This window comes from Dendrobates tinctorius, unplaced genomic scaffold (assembly GCF_039654945.1).
Source record: "Dendrobates tinctorius isolate UK_male_01 unplaced genomic scaffold, ASM3965494v1 ptg000036l, whole genome shotgun sequence".
NCBI lineage: Eukaryota > Metazoa > Chordata > Amphibia > Anura > Dendrobatidae > Dendrobates > Dendrobates tinctorius.
The window spans coordinates 16,162,299-16,183,359 of record NW_027361704.1 but is presented as its reverse complement, the minus strand read 5'-3'; the positions used below and the strand labels follow the sequence as shown (position 1 = coordinate 16,183,359).

Here is a 21,061-nt window from a genome sequence, read left to right as displayed (position 1 = left end):
GGACAAGACGACATTTTCAGCGGTACCATGGTTATTTATATCCGTCTTTTTGATTGCGCGTTATTGCACTTTTTGTTCGGCGGTATGATGATAAAGCATTGTTTTTTGCTTCGTTTTTTATTTTTATTTTTTGAGAGGTTCAATAAAGGGGTTAACTAGAGGGACAGTGTTATAGGGCAGGTCGTTATGGACACAGCGATACCAAATATGTCTACTTTTATTGTTTTGTTTTTTTTATTTTCAAAAAATGAATTTATTAGGGAATATTTTTTTTTTTTTTAATTTATTTAGCGATTTTTTATAAATTATTTTTACACTTTTTTTTTCTTTACTTTGTTACACTGTCCCGGGGGGGGGACATCACTGTCATATGTCAGATCGCTGATCGGACACATCACACAGCGCTGTGTCAGATCAGCGATGTGACACAGGCACTGCAGCAGGCTTCCTCATGCCGGTGCTCTGCAGGCACTGAGGAGGCCACCTCCCTGCAGGCCCCCGAAGGCCCCCACGGCAATATTGGATCCGGTGACCTGCAGGGAAGGAGGCCCCCGCAGCAGCGCTGCTCATCGTGCTGCTGCGGGGGTCTCAGGGAAGCACGGAGGGAGCCCCCTCCCTGCCGAAGCTTCCCTGATCCTCCGGTACACTGCGATCATGTTTGATCGCAGTGTGCCGAGGGTTAATGTGCCAGGGGCGGTCCATGACCGCCCCTGACACATAGTGCCAGGTGTAAGCTGTGATAATCAGCTGACACCCGGCCACGATCAGAGGCGCTCCCCACAGGGGGCACCGCTGATCGCTAATACGCACTATTCCGTCCTTGGGATTTAGGTCCCAGGTCACATGGACGGAATAGTACGTCTAATGTAGGAAAGGGGTTAAAGGAAATGTTGCAGCAGATGACAGCAAGCAGGGATTGTAGCAGAGATTGTACCATCAAAGGAAATGTTTAAAAATAAAATTCCCTATAATTGCTTTAACCCAAAGTGACTCCATCTGCCTCATAATAGTGAATGATTCTCTCAGTGAGCATATATAAATATCTCCTGACCTTCATCCAGAAAACAAAGGCAATTTTCACTTGGATTTCTAGCCATGTGTCATGTTTGTGTCCATTTTTTACATCCATGTGATATCCTTGTGACATCGGTGTGCTGTCTATTTTCAGATGTCTACATTAAAAAATGTATATGGTGAAATACAGGAAAGATATATATATATCTTTGTACCGTGTTAGCCAGTAGACAGAAGAATATTTAGAATTGAGAGTCCTCAGTGGTTGATACCTTTTAATGGCTAACTGAAAAGATGGTGAAATACACATTTCTGTTATTAACCTAGGAAAGTGTATATAAAAACTGGATGCCACTTGCATGTTCTGTGTGGGATCTGATTTTTTTACACCCCCCATAGACTTGAATGTGTGAATCTCATCCGAGACTCAGAAGAGAATAATCCATGTTGCAATTTTTTCTCTCAGGGATAGTCGGACCATGAGTGCCCTATAGAATAACACGGGTTCATGTGTTGTTTTGATTATCCAATCAAAAACTCTTATTTTAAATAAATTTCATTTTTGTTCAAATTACCTGTGACAATTAAACTTTGCTATGAGCGAAAATTTCTAAAGCAAATTCTATTCTATTCTGTTTCTGAATCAGACGCATCGGACGAGTGGCATACACCTCTGTGTGATACGCCAGAAATCTTACTCCAGCTTCTGCTGGAGTAAGATTTGTGGAACACCGAATTCTGCTGGTTGTCATGAATTTAACAAGCGTCTGTCGCCCATCTCCGTCCCGCCCCAGCCATTTCATCGGATTTGGGAGAAACTAGGGAGAAGATGCCAGAAGTTGTAAACTTTGAGCACAACTCCCAGTTGTGCCTAAATTTTGAGGCTTTTCAAAGCTTTTACACCAGAATTTCGGTGTGAGAACTTTGATGCATCGGGCACAATATGTTGTGCAGGTACATCGTGCACTAACTGATTTGCATAACACTCAGACTCAAATCTGCCTCCTTTTGGAGACTGAGCAGTGGTTTAAAGACACCAGGATCTCTGCTGCATAAATGGTAAGGGCTTTACCAGGTACTCAAGATACTCAAGGGAGAAGGAAGGACTACATGGATCCATCCCTACCACTGCCCAAAGGCCTCTTCTGAGCAGGTATCTGTCGTGAGGAACACTTTACGCGATTGTTTTGACATAGAGATTTGTGGTCTCATAATAAAATTGCACTACTCAGTTAGCATGAGACCCTCACCCAAAGCCACTGACACCAAGTGGTTATCTGTTGACAAATGTTTATTTTCCTACCGATTAGCTGCATTTTAGACTAAAGGGCCTGTCACACTAAGCGATATCGCTAGGAATATCACTATAACATCACTGGATTTTGTGACGCAGCAGCGATATTGCTAGCGATATCGCTATGTTTGATACCTCCGACCGCTCCCCCGCTGGTTATCGCTGATCGCGCGAGAACGTCCTGGACCGTTTCTCGTCATCAGCTTCCTGCTGGGCTTCCTGTAGAGAGACGAGCATGGACGCGGGCGGAGGGACGTCAGTATCGCCTAGTGTGACAGGTAAGTAGCGACCCCCGACCCCTGCGATGTCGCTGATGAGATCTGCCTGTGTGGCAGCTCACTAGCGACCACTTAGCGATGCACCAGCGATCCTGACCGCGTCATATCGCTGGTCGGGATCGCTGGTACATCGCTAATTGTGACAGTACCTTTAGGAAGTAACTTTTTTTTGTGGCAGCCTTCCATCAGGAGCCTCTCTGTTTCTCTTGGAAAGCTCTCCAACACCATATGGATGGACAAAGGTTTACTTCAACTACATCATTTTACATCATGTCACTGTAAGAGAAATGAAATATCTGACAGATAGGTGTGTAGCGATGTGCCAACTACTGCTGCTGGGGGGCTTCTCTAAATTGGAGTTTCTTTAAGCTTTGTTTTAAATGATTGATATTTTCAACTCATGAAACTCTTTTTGGCAGAAACAGTACTAGGTCCTGGTAAAGGCTTTCAGTTTCTTCTAATATCAGGTGCTGTACTATACTGTGTGCTGAGGCTGCACTAAACTGTGTGTGTGTGGGTGGCTTAATTATAATGTGATTGGGGGCTCTGCTTTATACTCTGGGTGGCTGCATTATAATGTCTATGGGGCTTCATTATATTATATTCTAAGGAGGCTTCACTATACTGTGTGTTGGATCTGCACTATGCTGTGAGAGGGGAGGCTGCATTATATTGTGTGGAGGGGCTGCATTATACTGAGTGTGTGTGTTTGAGGGGGGGCTGAATTATACAGTTTGTGTGTGGGACTGCATTATATTCTCAGGGGGCTGCATTATATTCCGAGGTGGCTGCATTATATTCCAAAGGGTTTGCGTTATACTCTGAGAACACTGTATTATAATTGGGGGGTTGTATTATATTCGGGGGGCTGCATTACACTCTGAGAGGGCTGCATTATACAGAGGGGGCATCATTATACTCTGATGGGGCTGCATAATACTCAGGGTGCTGCATTATACTCAGAGGGGGCTGCATTATACTGTGTGTGTGAGGGGGCTGCATTATACTGTGTGTGTGAGGGATTGCATTATACTGTGAGGGGCCTGCACTATACTGTGTGTGTTTGTTGGGGGCTGAATTATACTGTGTGTGAGGCTGCATTATACTCTGAGGGGGCTGCTTTATACTGTGTGCATGTGTGGGGCTGCATTATACACTGAGGGGGCTGCATTATACTGTGTGTGTGAGGGCTGTATTCTATGAGGGGACAACATTATACTCTATGAGGGGGCTGCAGTATACTGGGCTGCATTATACTCTATCAAGGACCATGGGGAGTGCATTTTACTATATGTACTATACGGGACCTGCATTGTACTGTAACGAGGACTATCTGTGCCCATCATTCTTCCTCAGCTGGAGTAAGGGTAGGTGCACAAGGTCAGTAAACGCTGCAGGTTGGACGCTGCATACTTGTGCAGTGTCCAACCCACAGCGTGCAGATGTTACAGCATAGTGGATTGGATTTCAAGAAATCCCATGTCCACTATACGTGCACAGACGCCTGCGGCTCACCCGCTTAGACGGACATGCGGTGCATCTTTCCAGAACACAGCATGTCTATTTATCTTGCGGGGACGCGAGCCTCCATAAGATAAATTTCACCCGTATAATATATTGGACGAGGTGATTTCGCATCGCTCAATGAACACATGCGGATTCAGCTGTGTTCAAAAGCCAGCAGCGCTTTAGACGCAGCTATACGGACTGTAAAAGGTGCTGCTTGTTTATACCTTCGAGTCTGAATACAGCTATTTTTCTGATGACCTGGTGTATGATGCATGTTATAACAAACCAGTTGAAGATTTAAACGAAAAGCATTCCTGTTTCTACCTCATTAAGTAGCTAAGTGGGCTGATCTACCACAGACTATACATATATCTATTCTATTATTTCTAAACACTGTTTTTCGGTGATTCCTTTGTATCCCCGTTCATACTGCACCCACACACACACAAATGATACACCATTTGAAAGGTAAACTTGCCCCCTTCAGCAAGAAAATAGCCAAACAAACCACATATCCACGATTTGATCCCAAAATACAGTTTAAACATTAATTTTCATAAACCTGCAGTAAGGCAAAATGACCTGCAGGTGGCACCACAGTACCCCAAAGAACACTACCAACACATTTGTAAACATGCACTGCTTTTTCGCTCCTCACACACACATGATACACCATTTGAAAGGTAAACTTGCTCTCTTCTGCAAGAAAACAGCCAAACAAACCACACATTCACGATTTTATCACTAAATACAGTTTAAACATTCATCTTCATAAACTTGCAGAAAGACACAATGACCTGCAGGTGGCACCTCAACCGGAAAACATTTTTTGGCCTCTACTTATCAAAACAATTTATTGTATTACCAATCTACATACACTACAGTTCAAAAGTTTAGGGTCACTTAGAAATTTCCTTATTTTTGAATGGAAAGCACAGTTTTTTTACAATGAAGCTAACATTACATGATTCAGAAATACACTCTATACATTGTTATTGTGGTAAATGACTATTCTAGCTGCAAACGTCTGGTTTGTAATGCAATATCTTCATAGGTATATAGAGGCCCATTTCCAACAACCATCACTACGGTGTTCTTATGGTACTTTGTGTTTGCTAACTGTGTAAGAAGGCTAATTGATGGTTAGAATATCCTTGAAAACCCTTGTGCAAGTATGTTAGCACAGATTAAAACAGTTTGGCTGATTAGAGAAGCCATAAACCTGGCCTTCCTTTGAGCTAGTTGAGAATCTGGAGCATTACATTTGTTGGTTCCATTAAACTCTCAAAATGGCCAGAAAAAAAGAACTTTCATGTGAAACTCAACAGTCTATTCTTATTCTTAGAAACAAAGGTTATTCCATGTGAGAAATTGCCAAGAAACTGAAGATTTTCTACAATGGTGTGTACTACTCCTTTCAGAGGAGAGCACAAACAGGCTCTAACCAGAGTAGAAAGAGAATTGGGAGGCCCCACTGCACAACTGAGCAACAAGACAAGTACATTAGAGTGTGCAGTTTGAGAAATTGACGCCTCACAGGTCCTCAACTGGCAGCTTCATTAAATAGTACACGCAAAACGCCAGTGTCAACGTCTACAGTGAAGAGGCGACTCCGGGATGCTGGCCTTCAGAACAAGAGTGACAAAGAAAAAGCCATATCTGAGACTGGCTAATAAAAGCAAAAGATTAATATGGGCAAAAGAACACAGACATTGGACAGAGGAAGATTGGAAAAAAGTGTTATGGATAGACGAATCCAAGTTTGGGGTGTTTGGATCACACAGAAGAACATTTGTGAGACGCAGAACAACTGAAAAGATGCTGGAAGAGTGCCTGACGCCATCTGTCTATAAGGAGGTCAGGACCTAGCCCTGTAGAAGTGTATATTAATTGTATTCCTTACATGTCTGTGTGCAGTATGTATGTCATGTGTATGTGTGTGTTTGCGGCCACATGACATTAGTTAGATAGATATTTAGAGATAAGTGTAATACTACAAAAGGGACACTAGATGGGGGCACTGAGTACAGCCAGTTGAGAGCCTTTAGAAGGGTTAATGAGAGGAGTGGCTAGCCAGGAGCAAAAAGGAGACAGATTTCCTGCTCTAGTTCAGAGTAGCCGGGGGTAGCATTAAGGACTGGAGAGGAGCCAGAAGTCCTGTCAAGCGTGACTGATTGAGACACGAAGTGTAGTAGAGTCTCCTCAGCTATTCTGAGCAGTGAAGCGCAGTGTTGTGCCTACAGCAGCAGCCAGTGAGCAAGATCATTTGGGATCCTTCGGGTGGAGACTGGGAGCTGAAGAATTAGGGAGGCTAATGGAAGAGCCTCAGAAGTCAAGTCTGCTAAGGCTACTTTCAGTCATCCGGTGTGTGGGGTCCGGCGGCGTGCAGCGAAAAGCCGAGCCGCCGGATCCGGCCTGCAGCGGTGACACCGGATGTGTATGCAGCGTCTGATATGGCTTGGACAGGATTTAAAGGAGCCGCAGGAGGAAGATACATCAGGGACGAGAAACACAGCCGGTTAGAGAGAGACACATGTGGGGTTAACACTCAGTGTCCGGGTGACAGAGAGAGATCTCTCTCTCTCCTGGCACTTGTGGGGTTAACCCCACAAATGCCAGGAGAGAGAGATATTTCTCTATCTCTCGCCTGGACACTGTGAGTGTTAACCCCACAAGTGCCCGGCGAGAGAGATCTCTCACAAGTGTCCGGGTGAGAGAGAGAGATCTCTCTCTTGCCGGGCACTTGTGGGGTTAACACTCACAGTGTCTGGGCATGCGCTGTGTAAAAAGCCGTTCCGGCGCTGCAAAAAAACGTAGCAGCGAATGTTTTTTGCATACGCCGGACAGGCATTTTTTGCCGTATCCGGCAAAAGCCAGACACGCTGCATGGCCATGAGGCGCAATGCGGCGATAATGCTAGTCTATGGGATAAAAGCCGGATCCGGTGACAACCGGCGCCGGATCCGGGTTTTACATTTTTCGCCGCATCGCGCCTGATGCTAAAAACTGATGTCTGAAAGTAGCCTAATATCGGAGAGCTGAAGTGACAGCCAAGCCAGTCTGTGGAAACCAGCTCGTGCCTGGAATTGTTCAAGCCAGGGAGGTCAGTGGGTGAACCCCCTGTGGAAGTGACAGTTGGAGTGCGGGAGTTGTGTTAAGAGTCTAGTGAGCCACAAGCCACAAGCCTAACAGACATACAGGAGCAACAGTGCCATAACGGGGTGAGCTATAACGGAATAGCCAAGTGCCATGTTCACCGTGTGGCATGCTAGCTGTTTGTGTGTTCCAACCATGTGTAACAGAAGAGGAAGTAGAGTGCTGCTGTAGATAAGGATGTATTGCTGGTACCGTGTAAAGAGTCCTGAAGCCATTGTGGACGTGCTGTGCCCTGAAGAGAATAAAGTTGAACTGTTTAAGAAGTTCCCAGCCTCTGTCTGCAGTTATTTGAGTCTCAAAGATGAACAGCATACTGGAGATGGAACAGCCTCCAGCACAGTGAGTACTGGAGCGGCCGAAGAGGCTACGCCCCGGCGGCCGTTGTATTACATGTCAAGCATGGTGGAGGTAATGTGATGGTCTGGGGTTGCTTTGGTGCTTGTAAAGTGGGAGATTTGTACAAGGTAAAAGGGATTTTGAATAAGGAAGGCTATCACTCCATTTTGCAATGCCATGCCATACCCTGTGGACAGCGCTTGATTGGAGCTAATTTCATCTTACAACAGGACAGTGACTCAAAGCACACCTCCAAATTATGCAAGAACTGTTTAGGGAAGAAGCAGGCAGCTGGTATTCTATGTGTAATGGAGTGGCCAGCGCAGTCACCAGATCTCAACCCCATTGAGCTGTTGTGGGAGCAGCTTGACCGTATGGTACGCAAAAAGTGCCCATCAAGCCAAACCAACTTGTGGGAGGGGCTTCTGGAAGCATGGGGTGAATTTTCTCCAGATTACCTCAGAAAATTAACTGCTAGAATGCCAAATGTCTGCAATGCTGTAATTGCTGCAAAGGGAACATTCTTTGACGAAAGCAAAGTTTGGAGGAGAGGAGAAAATTATTATTTCAAATAAAAATCTTGTTTTCGAACCTTTTCAATGTCTGGACTAGATTTTAAATTCATTTGGCAACTCATTTGATTAATAAAAGTATGAGTTTTCATGGAAAACACAGAATTGTCTGGGTGACCCCAAATTTTTGAACGGTAGTGTATATAAAATCTAAATACCTATCTGTGTTCATCAGCTCCTGAAATACATTTACATTTGACCAGCTTGCTTTTTATGAAATTGCCTGCGCCCGCAACGACCAATGTGCGAAAATTTCGCACGGGCCAAGCTAGTATTTTTTTTTTTTTTTTTTTTTTGGGGGGGGGGGGGGAATTACCCTAAAATTTTTCCCTACCTGTCCATGGAGGTTGGCAGCCTAAAAATTGCAACAATGGTTCAAGTCACACCCTGTTGACAAAAATGGATGGAAAAGAAGCTGCCGCTCTGCCTACGTGACATCAGCTGAATCACCGGTAGGAGCGGTCTGTGACAGCTCTGTGCCAATGAAGAACAGAGCCAAGCACAACAGGCAGGTAAGTAGCATATGCTCTTTAATAGCTTTTTAAATGTTCTTACCTTAAATAGCGACTAAGCTCTTGCTGACTACATCGAGACCAGTGAAAGCGATGGAATGCAGCTTGTACCAGTGGAGCCATAATACTTCCCATTCTAACTTCATCTCCACATCTGTTTCCTTGGCCATCATGCTCCATTCCCAACCTAGAAATGCATTGGACAATGTTTACTACAAATCATTATCAAATTATAAATATTACAGTATAAAAATCAAACCTGATTAATATACGTCATATGAACAATTTAGTTTTGCTTCAGAACCACAATAGAGAGTCCAGATTAGTCTCGAATACCAACACATACATGAACCTAATGAACCTAACACAAATAATCCCTTTTTACTGTCTCTACTGCAATACAAAGGAGTATAAAGAAATGTAAATAACTTGTTCCCACCATATTGCACAGATAATAATAAAAAATGTTTGCTATTGAGCTGTTTATAAAATTATCAAGTTAAAGGGGTATTCTTAACTAGTCTCGAGCATTTCGGAGCCATGCATTCTCCTTAGCTTCCTTACTTTCTGCTTTCTAGGAGACTTGTCTCTACTCTTCAAGTGACAATTCTTGTGAGCAGCAAGAACTGTATTAGTAGAACTATAAAGCTCAGCACAAGTTCTGCTGTAAAACATTCAGTTCTGTATCTTCTAGGGGATAATTACGTGAAGTAATTATCCCCCTGTACTCCTCCTTAGTCAGGCCTCATCTGGGATACTGTGTCCAGTTCTGGCCATCACATTTTAAAAAAGACATTGAAAAACTGGAGCAAGTTCAGAGAAAAGCTCCATGAAATCCCGCCTCTTTCCTACATTGCAGTGTCATCGGTGGAATCGTCAGCTTCTCCCACCGATGACGCTGGAAAGAGGAGGAGGGATTTCATGGAGTCGGAGAGCCGCAGATAACTACTGCGCATGCCCGAGATTCCCAGCCCCGCAGTGTGAATAAACCATAAGCGACTGCGGGGCGGGATCTCTGGCTGCGAGTCCACACAGGCGCGATAGTAAGGCCAGGAAGTCATGAGAGAGGACGGGCAGCGGTAACTGCACATGCCCAAGAATAAATAGGACAGCGCAGGTGCCAGAATTTGAAAAGAGCGATGTGAAGGCGGATCCAAAAATGCAGGAAGACATGAGTGATGGATGTGAGGCGTCTCTGTCAGATGGGGAAAAACCTGCCCCCCTGTGAAATATCAGGTATGTCTGACCAATTTTATAAACTATTATTCCTGCGGTGGAAGGTACCCTAAATAAAAGAGCCACCTTGACAGAATGCAGCATTAGTGCTCCACAAGGTGGCTCTTTTACTTAAAAACGCCTGGAGGGGGTGACAGGTTCTCTTTAAGATTCCTTCCAACTCTGACATTCTATGATTCTATAATCTACACTGTTATCCATGTATTTTCACATATCAACAAGAAAACAGCTCTAGACTGCAAAAGCAGAGACCTGAGATTAGTCAACCTGCTTTGAATACTGCCAGGCTATTGATACATAACTGCATTTTCTCTTCAGAAGATGAGATAAAGGAGGGGAAAGGAAGGCGAGCAGCTGACTGCTATATAGAAATCAATGGGCTAGAGGTCTGGCTGTTCCAATCCGGCCTGCGGACCGAGACAGCCAAAAGGCTGAAACTGTGGTCCACGGGCCACACCATGCCCTCTCCTGCCCGCCATCCATTTGCCGGCCGCTGTCAGCACTATGCATCCTCAGGATGGAGACATCATTGAATGCATTGGTGAAGCAGGGGTCGCCGGCCCCTTCTTCCACCAATAAGCGTGTGAGAAAGCAGATGAGATTACATCATGTCATTGCGCTGCTGCTGAAACTCATTGCTCAGGAGCGCTGTGGAATAGGAGCGATGTGAGTATGTGTTTTTTTCTTATATGTATGGGATATTCGTATGTATATAGGAGACTATGTAGGGACTCACACAGTATATTTTGAGGCTATGTTGGGAGTTCATACTGTATATAGGAGGCTGTGTGGTGGGCTCATACTGTATATAGGAGGCTATGTGGGGGCCGATACTGTATATAGGGAGTTGTGTGTGCTCATACAGAATATAGGGGGTGTCAGCATACTTAACCCCTTTACACCCCAAGGTGGTTTGCACGTTAATGATCAGGCTAATTTTTACAATTCTGACCACTGTTAATTTATGAGGTAATAACTCTGGAACGCTTCAACAGATCCCACTGATTCTGAGAATGTTTTATTCATGATATATTGTACTACATGACAGTGGTAAAATTTCTTTGATATAACTTGTGTTTATTTGTTAAAAAAAACGGAAATTTGGCAAAAATTTGGAAAATTTAAAAGATTTTCAAACTTTGAATTCTTATACCCTTATATCAGAGAGATGTGTCACACAAAATAGTTCATAAATAACATTTCCCATATGTCTACTTTACATCAGCACAATTTTGAAACAAAATTTTATTTTGTTAAGAAGTTATAAGGGTTAAAAGATGACCAGCGATTTCTACTTTGTCCAACAAAATTTACAAAACCATTTTTTAAGGACTACCTCACATTTGAAGTCACTTTGAGGGGTCTATATGACAGAAAATACTCAAGAGTTATACCATTCTAAAAACTGCACCTCTCAAGGTGCTGAAAACTACATTCAAGAAGTTTATTAACCCTTCAGGTGGTTCACAGGAATTTTTGGAATGTGGAAAAAATGAACAATTAACTTTTTTTTCATAAAAAAATTATTTTAGACTCATTTTTTTTTATTTCCATAAGGGTAAAAGGAAAAAAATCGACCTCAAAATTTGTTGTGCAATTTCTCCGGAGCATGGTAATACCCCATATCCCATATATGGAGGAAAAAACCTATTTGGGCGCATGGCAGAGATCGGAAGGGAAGGAGCACCATTTGGCTTTTTGAATGCAAAATTGCTGGACACCATTATCAGACGTCATTTCCTATTTGGAGAGTCTCTTGATGTTCCTAAACAATGGAAACCCTCCACAAGTGACCCCATTTTGGAAACTAGATCCATCAAAGAACATATTTAGATGTGTGTTGAACATCTTGAACCCCCATGCTTCACAGAAGTTTATAATGTTGAGCCGTGAAAACAAAAAAAAACATTTTCCCCACAAAAATGTTATTTTAGCCCAAAATTTTGCATTTTCATAGGGGTAACAGGAGAAATTGCACTACAAAATTTGATGTGCAATTTCTCCTTAATCCACCAATACCCCATTTGTGGAGGAATACTACTTTTGAGGCACAATGCAAAGCTCAGAAGGGAAGAGGCACCATATTGGAGATTAGCTTTTGCTGGAATGGTTTGAGGGTGCCATGTCACATTGGCAGAGCCCCTGAGGTGCCAGAACAACAGAAATCCACCTATATGCGAACTCATTTTACAAACTACACCCCCAATGAATTCATTTATGGGTGCAGTGATCATATTAACACAACATATGCCTCACAGAGTTTTATAATGTTTTAATGTTTTAGCCCCAAGTTTTTAATTTTTCTAAGGGCTAATAGGATTTTTTTTTACAACAAACTGAGGTCCATTGTTTCTTGAGTGCGCCAATACCCTACATGTACAGTTCGTTGCAAAAGTATTCGGCCCCCTGGAACTTTTCAACCTTTTCCCACATATCGTGCTTCAAACATAAAGATACCAAATATAAATTTTTTGGTGAAGAATCATCAAGTGGAACACAATGAACGAAATGTATTTGTTGAATGAAATGTATGGTGTTATTTTAAATTTTTGTGGAAATTCAAAAACTGAAAAGTGGGGCATGCAATATTATTCGGCCCCTTTACTTTCAGTGCAGCAAACTCACTCCAGAAGTTCATTGTGGATCTCTGAATGATCTAATTTTGTCCTAAATGACTAATGATGATAAATATAATCCACCTGTGTGTAATCAAGTCTCCGTATAAATGCACCTGCTCTGTGATAGTCTCAGGGTTCTGTTTGCTGCACAGAGAGCATCATGAAGACCAAGGAACACAACAGGCAGGTCCATGATACTGTTGTGGAGAAGTTTAAAACCGAATTTGGATACAAAATGATTTCCAAAACTTTATACATCCCAAGGAGCACTGTGCAAGCGATCATATTGAAATGGAAGGAGTATCATACCACTGCAAAACTACCAAGACCCGGCCGTCCCTCTAAACTTTCATCTCAAACAAGGAGAAGACTGATCAGAGATGCAGCCAAGAGGCCCATGATCACTCTGGATGAACTGCAGAGAACTACAGCTGAGGTGGGACAGTCTGTCCATAGGACAACAATCAGTCGTACACTGCACAAATCTGGCCTTTATGGAAGAGTGGCAAGAAGAAAGCCATTTCTCAAAGATATTCATAAAAAGTGTCGTTTAAAGTTTGCAACAAGCCACCTGGGAGACACACCAAACGTGGAAGAAGGTGCTCTGGTCAGATGAAACCAAATTTGAAGTTTTTGGCAACAATGCCAAACGATATGTTTGGCGTAAAGGCAACACAGTTCATCACCCTGAACACACCATCCCCACGGACAAACATGGTGGTGGCAGCATCATGGTTTGGGGCTGCTCTTCTTCAGCGGGGACAGGGAAGGTGGTTAAAATTGATGGGAAGATGGAATGAGCCAAATACAGGACCATTCTTGAAGAAAACCTGTTGGAGTCTGCAAAAGACCTGAGACTGGGATGGAGATTTGTCTTCCAACAAGACAATGATCCCAAACATAGAGCTAAATCTACAATGGAATGGTTCACAAATGTATCCAGGTGTTAGAATGGCCAAATCAAAGTCCAGACCTGAATCCAATCGAGAATCTGTGGAAAGAGCTGAAAACCGCTGTTCACAAACGATCTCCATCAAACCTCACTGAGCTCGAGCTGTTTGATAAGGAAGAATGGGCAAGAATTTCAGACTCTCGATGTACAAAACTGATAGAGACATACCCCCAAGCGACTTGCAGCTGTAATCACCTAAATGACCTCCTGAGTTGTGGACAAAAAATGATCTTATAGGCTGAGATGTAGAAACACAATTTCCTTCACTTCACTTCAAAACACAACATTAGGATGTCACCAATTTGAGAGCCAAAGAAACTGGAAAGTTGAAATAGCAGTGCACAAAAATGACTTTTAGCTGGTATATCACCAGGTCATTGCTTAATCAATGCCCTTCTGGAGAAATTAACAATAGTCACAGATTTTTAAGAAAACTGGAAACCATTTTTATTTTGTTACTAGCAGAACAGCTCGGCGCTGCTCAGGCATAGTAACTAACTACGGTGAGTTATAACAAATTCTAATGATTATATCTATATTTATAAAGCTGAGTGTAGAGCCCCGCCCACTCTCCATAGCCACATTCACTATAATATCCCACATCATCCCGTCAGCCAGAGCCACCGGACTACAACCCCTAATATCCCACATCATCCTGTCAAAGCCACTGGACTACTACCCCTAATATCCCACATCATCCTGTCAGCCAGAGCTACCGGACAACAACCCCTAATATCCCACATCATCCCGTCAGCCAGAGCCACCGGACTACTACCCCTAATATCCCACATCATCCCATCAGCCAGAGCCACCGGACTACTACCCCTAATATCCCACATCATCCCATCAGCCAGAGCCACCGGACTACTACCCCTAATATCCCACATCATCCCATCAGCCAGAGCCACCGGACAACTACCACTAATATCCCACATCATCCCATCAGCCAGAGCCACCGGACTACTACCCCTAATATCCCATATTATCCCATCAGCCAGAGCCACCGGACTACTACCCCTAATATCCCACATCATCCCGTCAGCCAGAGCCACCGGACTACTCCCCCTAATATCCCACATCATCCCATCAGCCAGAGCCACCGGACTACTCCCCCTAATATCCCACATCATCCCATCAGCCAGAGCCACCGGACTACTACCCCTAATATCCCACATCATCCCATCAGCCTGGGGTCAGAACCAGAGCGCTGAGTGGAACGGTCCTAACTTCCATACCGGTGATCCCTTTCAGAGAGGCCTGGTGTCAAAACCAGAGCGCTGAGTGGATTTGCCCTGACTTCCATACCAATGATCCCTTTAATAAAAGCCTGGGGTGAGAATGAGAGTGCTGAGGGATTTACCCTAACTTCCATACCGGAGATCCTTTTAAGAGAGGTCTGGGGTCCGTACCAAAGCTCAGAATGGATTTGCCCTAACTTCCATATCAGAGATCCCTTTAAGAGAGACCTGGGGTCAGTACCAAAGCACAGAGTGGATTTGCCCTCACTTCCATACCAATGATCCCATTAAGAGGGGCCTTGGGTCAGAACCAGAGCGCTGAGTGGATTAGCCCTGACTTGCATACCAATGATCCATTTAAGAGACCTGGGGTCAGAACCACAGAGCTGAGTGGAACAGTCCTAACTTCCATACCAGGGATCCCTTTAAGAGAGGCCTGGGGTCAAAACCAAAGCGCTGGATGGATTTGCTCTGACTTCCATACCAATGATCCCTTTTAGAGGGAAGATGTGCCTATAGGATGGAGGATGTGTGATGGTATATGGGCACAGGAGGGGGGGATTCATTTCTGTCATGTGCTCTCTGCTCCTTTTTGGGGGGCAGACAATGGATGGGAGCTTATGTTCCCAGGGATGCTAGATTTCTCCCACCATGTCAGTGTCTGCTGAGGTGTTGTCAAGTGGGAAAATAGCAACCAATCACAGCTCAGCGTCATTTGAACAGCCCTGATGAAATGAAAGTTGCTTTGTGATTGGTTGGTGATACACACATACATACATTCAGTTTTATATATACAGATAATTCTCTGTTGCCTTTTTATAGGTGTAAAAAACAGGGACCACTTGTCTTTGTTTTATTAGTTATTGCTGGAAAATTGCATTTAAAGTCCACAACAGTCTTCATAACTGACAGGTTTTCCACCATTTCTTCTTAAGAAGTGCAGCACTAAAATAGGAACCATTGGGCTGAAGGAACTTATGTGCCTTCCTTGGAGGAGATATACTGCCTGGCATACTGAACCTATCATAGAGTATGTGCTGAGATCAGTGTGACCTCCATTTGTTGCCGACAGCCATCTTTTGAAAGTCCCCTTCTAACCTGCACTGTGCCAACCCAACACTGAAATTGTATTCATAATTGACACTTGTTTCTGGCAGGATCCTTCTGCTTCACTCCTACAGGACCTATCTGTGGCACAGGAATTGTCATGGAGTTACTGCGACAGTACGGAGTCAGAAGACCGCAGAGTCAGATTGCTCCTACTCCGGCGCTGAGAAGAAGCACTTCTTCATTTTAAATGTGTTTGTTTCCTCTGGAGAATAAGGGTAAATCAGTCCATCCTCATCCCCTATTGCAGTGGGGTTCTTTTTTTTTAAAGAAAAAAGATGGAGGGTTAATCACGTGCTCTTGCCTGGATCATCAATATGATCATTGTCCGTGATCCATAACTGCTCTGTCTTATTCCAGACCTCTTTAACCAGATTGTAGGAGCAAAAATGGTTCTCTGAGATGGACCTCTGGTGGGCGTATAAAGTCATCCGTATTAAAAAGGAGTCTATTTGGACTCCATCTCCTGATAATATAACTTGAAAAGTGGCATTGTAAGTTCCAAGTTGATCAGTATAAGTTCTGATATTACACTAGCACTAGCGGTAAGTTATGCCCATGAATAATACCAATAACGTCATGTGAGGAACATAAATTATGACCAGGAGCAGCTTACCAAATGGTGCACAAGATACCCACGACCAGAGGGCGACCCCCGACGCGAGTTTCGCGCTCAAACCGGGCGCTTTCTCAAGGATCCCCTGGGCATAACTTACCGCTAGTGACGACATCCTTATATCTCATCTTGGCATACTTGCCCTTATATACTGTTTATTAGCCTATTATGGCTCTATTACTAATTGATATGGGCATTGTGGTTTGCCATTTCTGATATTCATGCACCTCGTGTGCTGTTTTGGATCTGGTTGTATTGGTGCACTTGGTCCTTTTATTTCTCCACCCCAGTCTGTCCTGTCTGTGTGTTTTTTCACTGCAACTTTGCTATTTATATAAAAATTGTCTATGTATTTGATAATAAAAATTGTAATTTTTTTTATATATTATCTGAATCCATTACTCCTATTTTTTCTCCTTGCTTCAAATGTTTATGGAGTGGAATCGTTACTATAATGGCGGTTTATTGCTACAGGTTACCGCCTCTTTTTTCATATAAAGTGTTGGGAGTTTGTTTGTATCTTACAAAGCAAGGCTGCAGTCACACATAGCGACTCACCAGCGATCCTGACAACGATATCAATGTGTCAGGATCGCTGGTGAATCGCTATGTGATCGCTGGTGAGCTGTCAAACAGACAGCTTCACCAGCGATCAGCACAGTGACGCCCAGCGCCTGGCGTCGCTGTGCACGTTAGTAACCAGCGCACTGATGCAGGAAGCTGGTAACTAACGTACACATCGGGTATCCAAGGGACGTGCATCCCTAGATACCCGATGTGTACGTTAGTTACCAGCTCCCTGCATCAGCGCGCTGGTAGCTAACGTACACATCGGGTATCTAAGGGACGCACGTCCCTTGGATAACCGATGTGTACTTTAGTTACCAGCAGATCGCTGGTCTCCCGCCTGTCACACGTAGCGAAGCGTGGTGGCCAGCGAGAGACCAGCGACCAAAAAAAAGTCCTGGCCTTTCCTGCAGCGATCAGCGATACCGGCAGGGGGGCCGGTCGCTGATCGCTGTCACACACAGCGATCTCGCTGGTGAGATCGCTGTTGTGTCACAAAAATTGTGACTTAGCAGTGATCTCGCTAGCGAGATCGCTATGTGTGACAGGGCCATAAGAGATGTAAAGTAACACAACAGATACCCAATAGGACCAGCGTCGGACTGGAGCACTTGGGCCCACGCGAGAAAATCATTCTTGGGGCCCCCTATGAAGCTACATAGAAATACAAGACCACCAATTGTCAGGGTATAATATTAAGTAGTACACATCTTAATTATGTAGCAGGGGTTGTGGTAGCCCCATCAAAGAATATAAAGTAGCCCCCTCAAAGAATATAAAGTAGTCTCCCTTATGAAATATAATGTAGCCAAATCATAGAATATAATGTATCCCCCTCATAGAATATAATGCAGCCCCCCACAAAAATATAATGCAACCCCCTCATAAGGTATAATGCAGCCCCCCATAGAATATAATGTAGCCTCCCTCATAGGGTATAAAGCAGCCCCCCTCATAGGGTATAATGCAGCCCCCTTATATAGTATAATGCAGCCCCCTCACAGGGTATAGTGCACCCCCCACCTCCATCATTGCTCTCCCTCTCCACCCCATCATTGTCCTCATCACCACCTCCATCACTGCTTTCTCACCCGCCACCCCTATCATTGCCCTTTCTACCACCTCCATCATTGCCTCCCCCACCACCACCATTGTTCTTTCCACTACAACCATCAGTGCCTTCTCCTCCACCACCCCCATCATTGCCGTTTCCACAACCTCTATCATTGCTTTCTTCCCACCACTCCCATCATTGCCCTCTCCATCTCTTCCATCATTGCCTTCTCCCCCACCACCCCCACCATCACTGCCCAATCTAATATCTCGATCATTGCTTCCCCCCACCATCACCATCACTGTCCTTTCCACCACAACCATCATTGCCTTCTCCCCACCACCCCATCATTGCCTCCCCCACCACCACCATCATTGTCCTTTCCACCACCACCAACATTGCCTTCTCCCCACTACTGCTCTCTCCATCATCCACATCATTGCCCTCTCCAATACACACACACACAGTACCACTCCACTCTCACACACACGCACACAGACAGGCAGACAGACACAGAGCACTGAACACACACACAGCACCGCATCACATACACATGCACGCAGACAGACACAGCAACACTCATCTCTCCGCACGTTCCCCGCAGCATCTTCATTGCCGGCAGCTTTCTCTCTGAAACAGCCATGCACTGAATGATGTCATCCAGCTGCGCTGCTGTGTCAGACAGGAAGCAGCTACGCTCTGCTGCCATTTTCTCCTGTAGGCAGCAGATATGCAGTGATCGCTCCCTGCCCACCGATTGCCCTCAGGGTTAGCCTCCCTGCAGAGGCCCACCTCCAGGGTACATGTGGTATGTCCGCTCCTGTGAGCAGTGATAGCCTCAACCTGCACCTAACACTGCCCACTGTTATGAGTTCATTTTCTCCTTCACCTCTGATGCCTGATGAACTCCCTCTGCTGGTGAAAGGAGGTAGTGAAATTGATCTGGATGGGAAGAAACTGTCATCTGAACAGGTGGAGTGTGATTGGACATCCGGAATTTCTGAGTGGATATAAGGCAGCCGACGCCCTTCAGGGTTGCTGGTGATCCTTTCTGCTCTGAGTTCTGGCATCCAGTTTAGTTCCTGTCTACTAAAAGCTAAGTTTTTGCTCTGCTATTTTTCCATGAGATTTTGTCTGTTTACTTAGTGTTTGTGTTCAGCCTGCCCTGGTTGGGACGGGCTGAACTCCATTTTTGTCTCTGATCAGTTGATCTCTTTGCTCTGTCTGCAGAATATACCTGAGTGCTGATATAGTGATTTTGAAGTCTAGTGACTTCAGGGCCTTTTCTATCAGACGTGTTGGACATTATTTTTGGCAGGGTTTTTTGCGTGATTGCAGCCAGCATCTTTTCTGTCCTTTTCTATCTAGTTAGCTGGGCCCCATCATTTGCTCAGCCTGTCTTTCTGTCTGTGTTTGTGTTTTCATCTGTTTTTCACCGACAATACATGTTGGGGGCTGTCTATTGCTTTGGGTTCTGCTCTGGGGCAGTTTAGATTTCCCCTTTCTTTCTTTAGGCTTATTTAGCTCTCCGGCTGTGACGAGGGGTCTAGGGCACCGTAGGAACCCCCCACGGCTACTGTTAGTTGTGGTGAATAGGATCAGGGGTCTGCAATCCGCTAGCTACCAACCTCTCCGGTTTTCTGGACTTAGCTTGTGTTTTTGTTTTTTCCTCCTCCGGTGACTCATTCATAACAGCCCACTATTAAAGTTAAATGAATATTCACTCCTCTCCACACCCATGGGGGCATGGGGAAGTGTGAATATTCATTTCTCTTTAGCAGCAGGGACAGACTTCGGTCTCCAGCTGCTGCTCTACTGACACCAGGCGGGCCCCCTGACTCAGGGGCCCCCATAGCAGCTGGGTGTGTCACTATTAGCAACACACCACTGGCTGGGGGCCCCTGGAGCAGCGGGTGTCCTAGGCAGCTGCCAGCCCTGTAGGCCAGCAGGTGTAAGTGTCTGGGCCCACCAGGGAATCCTCCCGTTCCCCGGTGGGCCAGTCTGACCCTGAATAGGACAAAGAACCCCATCTACGTAATAAGTCAAGTCAACTAACAAGTGTCATGACTTGTACTAAATAGTTTAGTGAAAAAATGCATAAGGTAAGTACTTACACAAAAGATGGTATGTCAGTGAAAAGGGGGGGTCTGGAACATGCGTCCTGGTCCACCTGCCCCAATAAATACCAACATTTAGCTCCCTGTTAAACACGTCCCCTCTGGGTGAAATGTGTGTTGGGACAGGTGAACCAGGACGCATGTACCAGACCCCCCTTTTCACTGATATACCATCTTTTGTGTAAGTGAAGGGGATTGAAGGAAGATGCTCTTTATTGTCACGCCCCTTTAAGAAGTCCTAATGTACAGATGTAATTATTTTATGGTACTGCTACACTTATAGTGTATTACCATTGTTTGTCTGACTGGTACTGCCATATATATATATATATATATATATATATATAATATAATATATATATATGTGTGTTACCATGCTTTAGAGTTTTTACTGTAAATATGTTTAGTGAATAGGGACAGTTTTTAGTGCATCATTTTGGGGACATTAGAGGGGAGCACTTTAGGATATAGTTCACAGACATTGGGTAAGCGTAGTTCTGTAGCGGGCCACTAGATGGGGGCATACTAGAGTGCACTGTTAGGTATAACTGTTGGATGCTCATCGAGGGTTAACCAAATAGGAGGAGCTGCTATGGGATAAGTGAGTGTAAGATACAGGAACAGGTTAGAAGGGCGAGCACGCCCGAAGTGAGCACAAGGGCTCTAGGCCCAGGAAGACATAGCAGCGATGTAACGTTCTTAAAGAAGAAAAAGGAGCATGGGCACAGACAGACTTGTGCTGGATGAGACCGGAGCACCCCGGGAGTTAAAGTTCATTACAGAAGTGAGTGGAGGAGAGAATTACGTGGTCCAAGAGTCACACAGGGAACAGAATATTCATAATGTGGCAGATCTTATCTAGGGCTGAAGCCGGTAAGTCTGGGG

The 21,061-nt window shown here is 44.6% G+C and overlaps 1 protein-coding gene across 4 annotated transcripts in view; it reads right to left on the bottom strand.

Moving 5' to 3' along the window:
- Positions 1–21,061, bottom strand: part of LOC141087889 (A disintegrin and metalloproteinase with thrombospondin motifs 2-like) — an 851,362-nt gene that overhangs the window by 372,780 nt on the left and 457,521 nt on the right. For all 4 annotated transcript variants that reach the window (XM_073573740.1, XM_073573737.1, XM_073573739.1 and 1 more), the window contains one exon: positions 8,715–8,858. In XM_073573740.1, the coding sequence (XP_073429841.1) occupies positions 8,715–8,858 (144 nt within the window). The remainder of the gene's footprint in view (positions 1–8,714; positions 8,859–21,061) is intronic.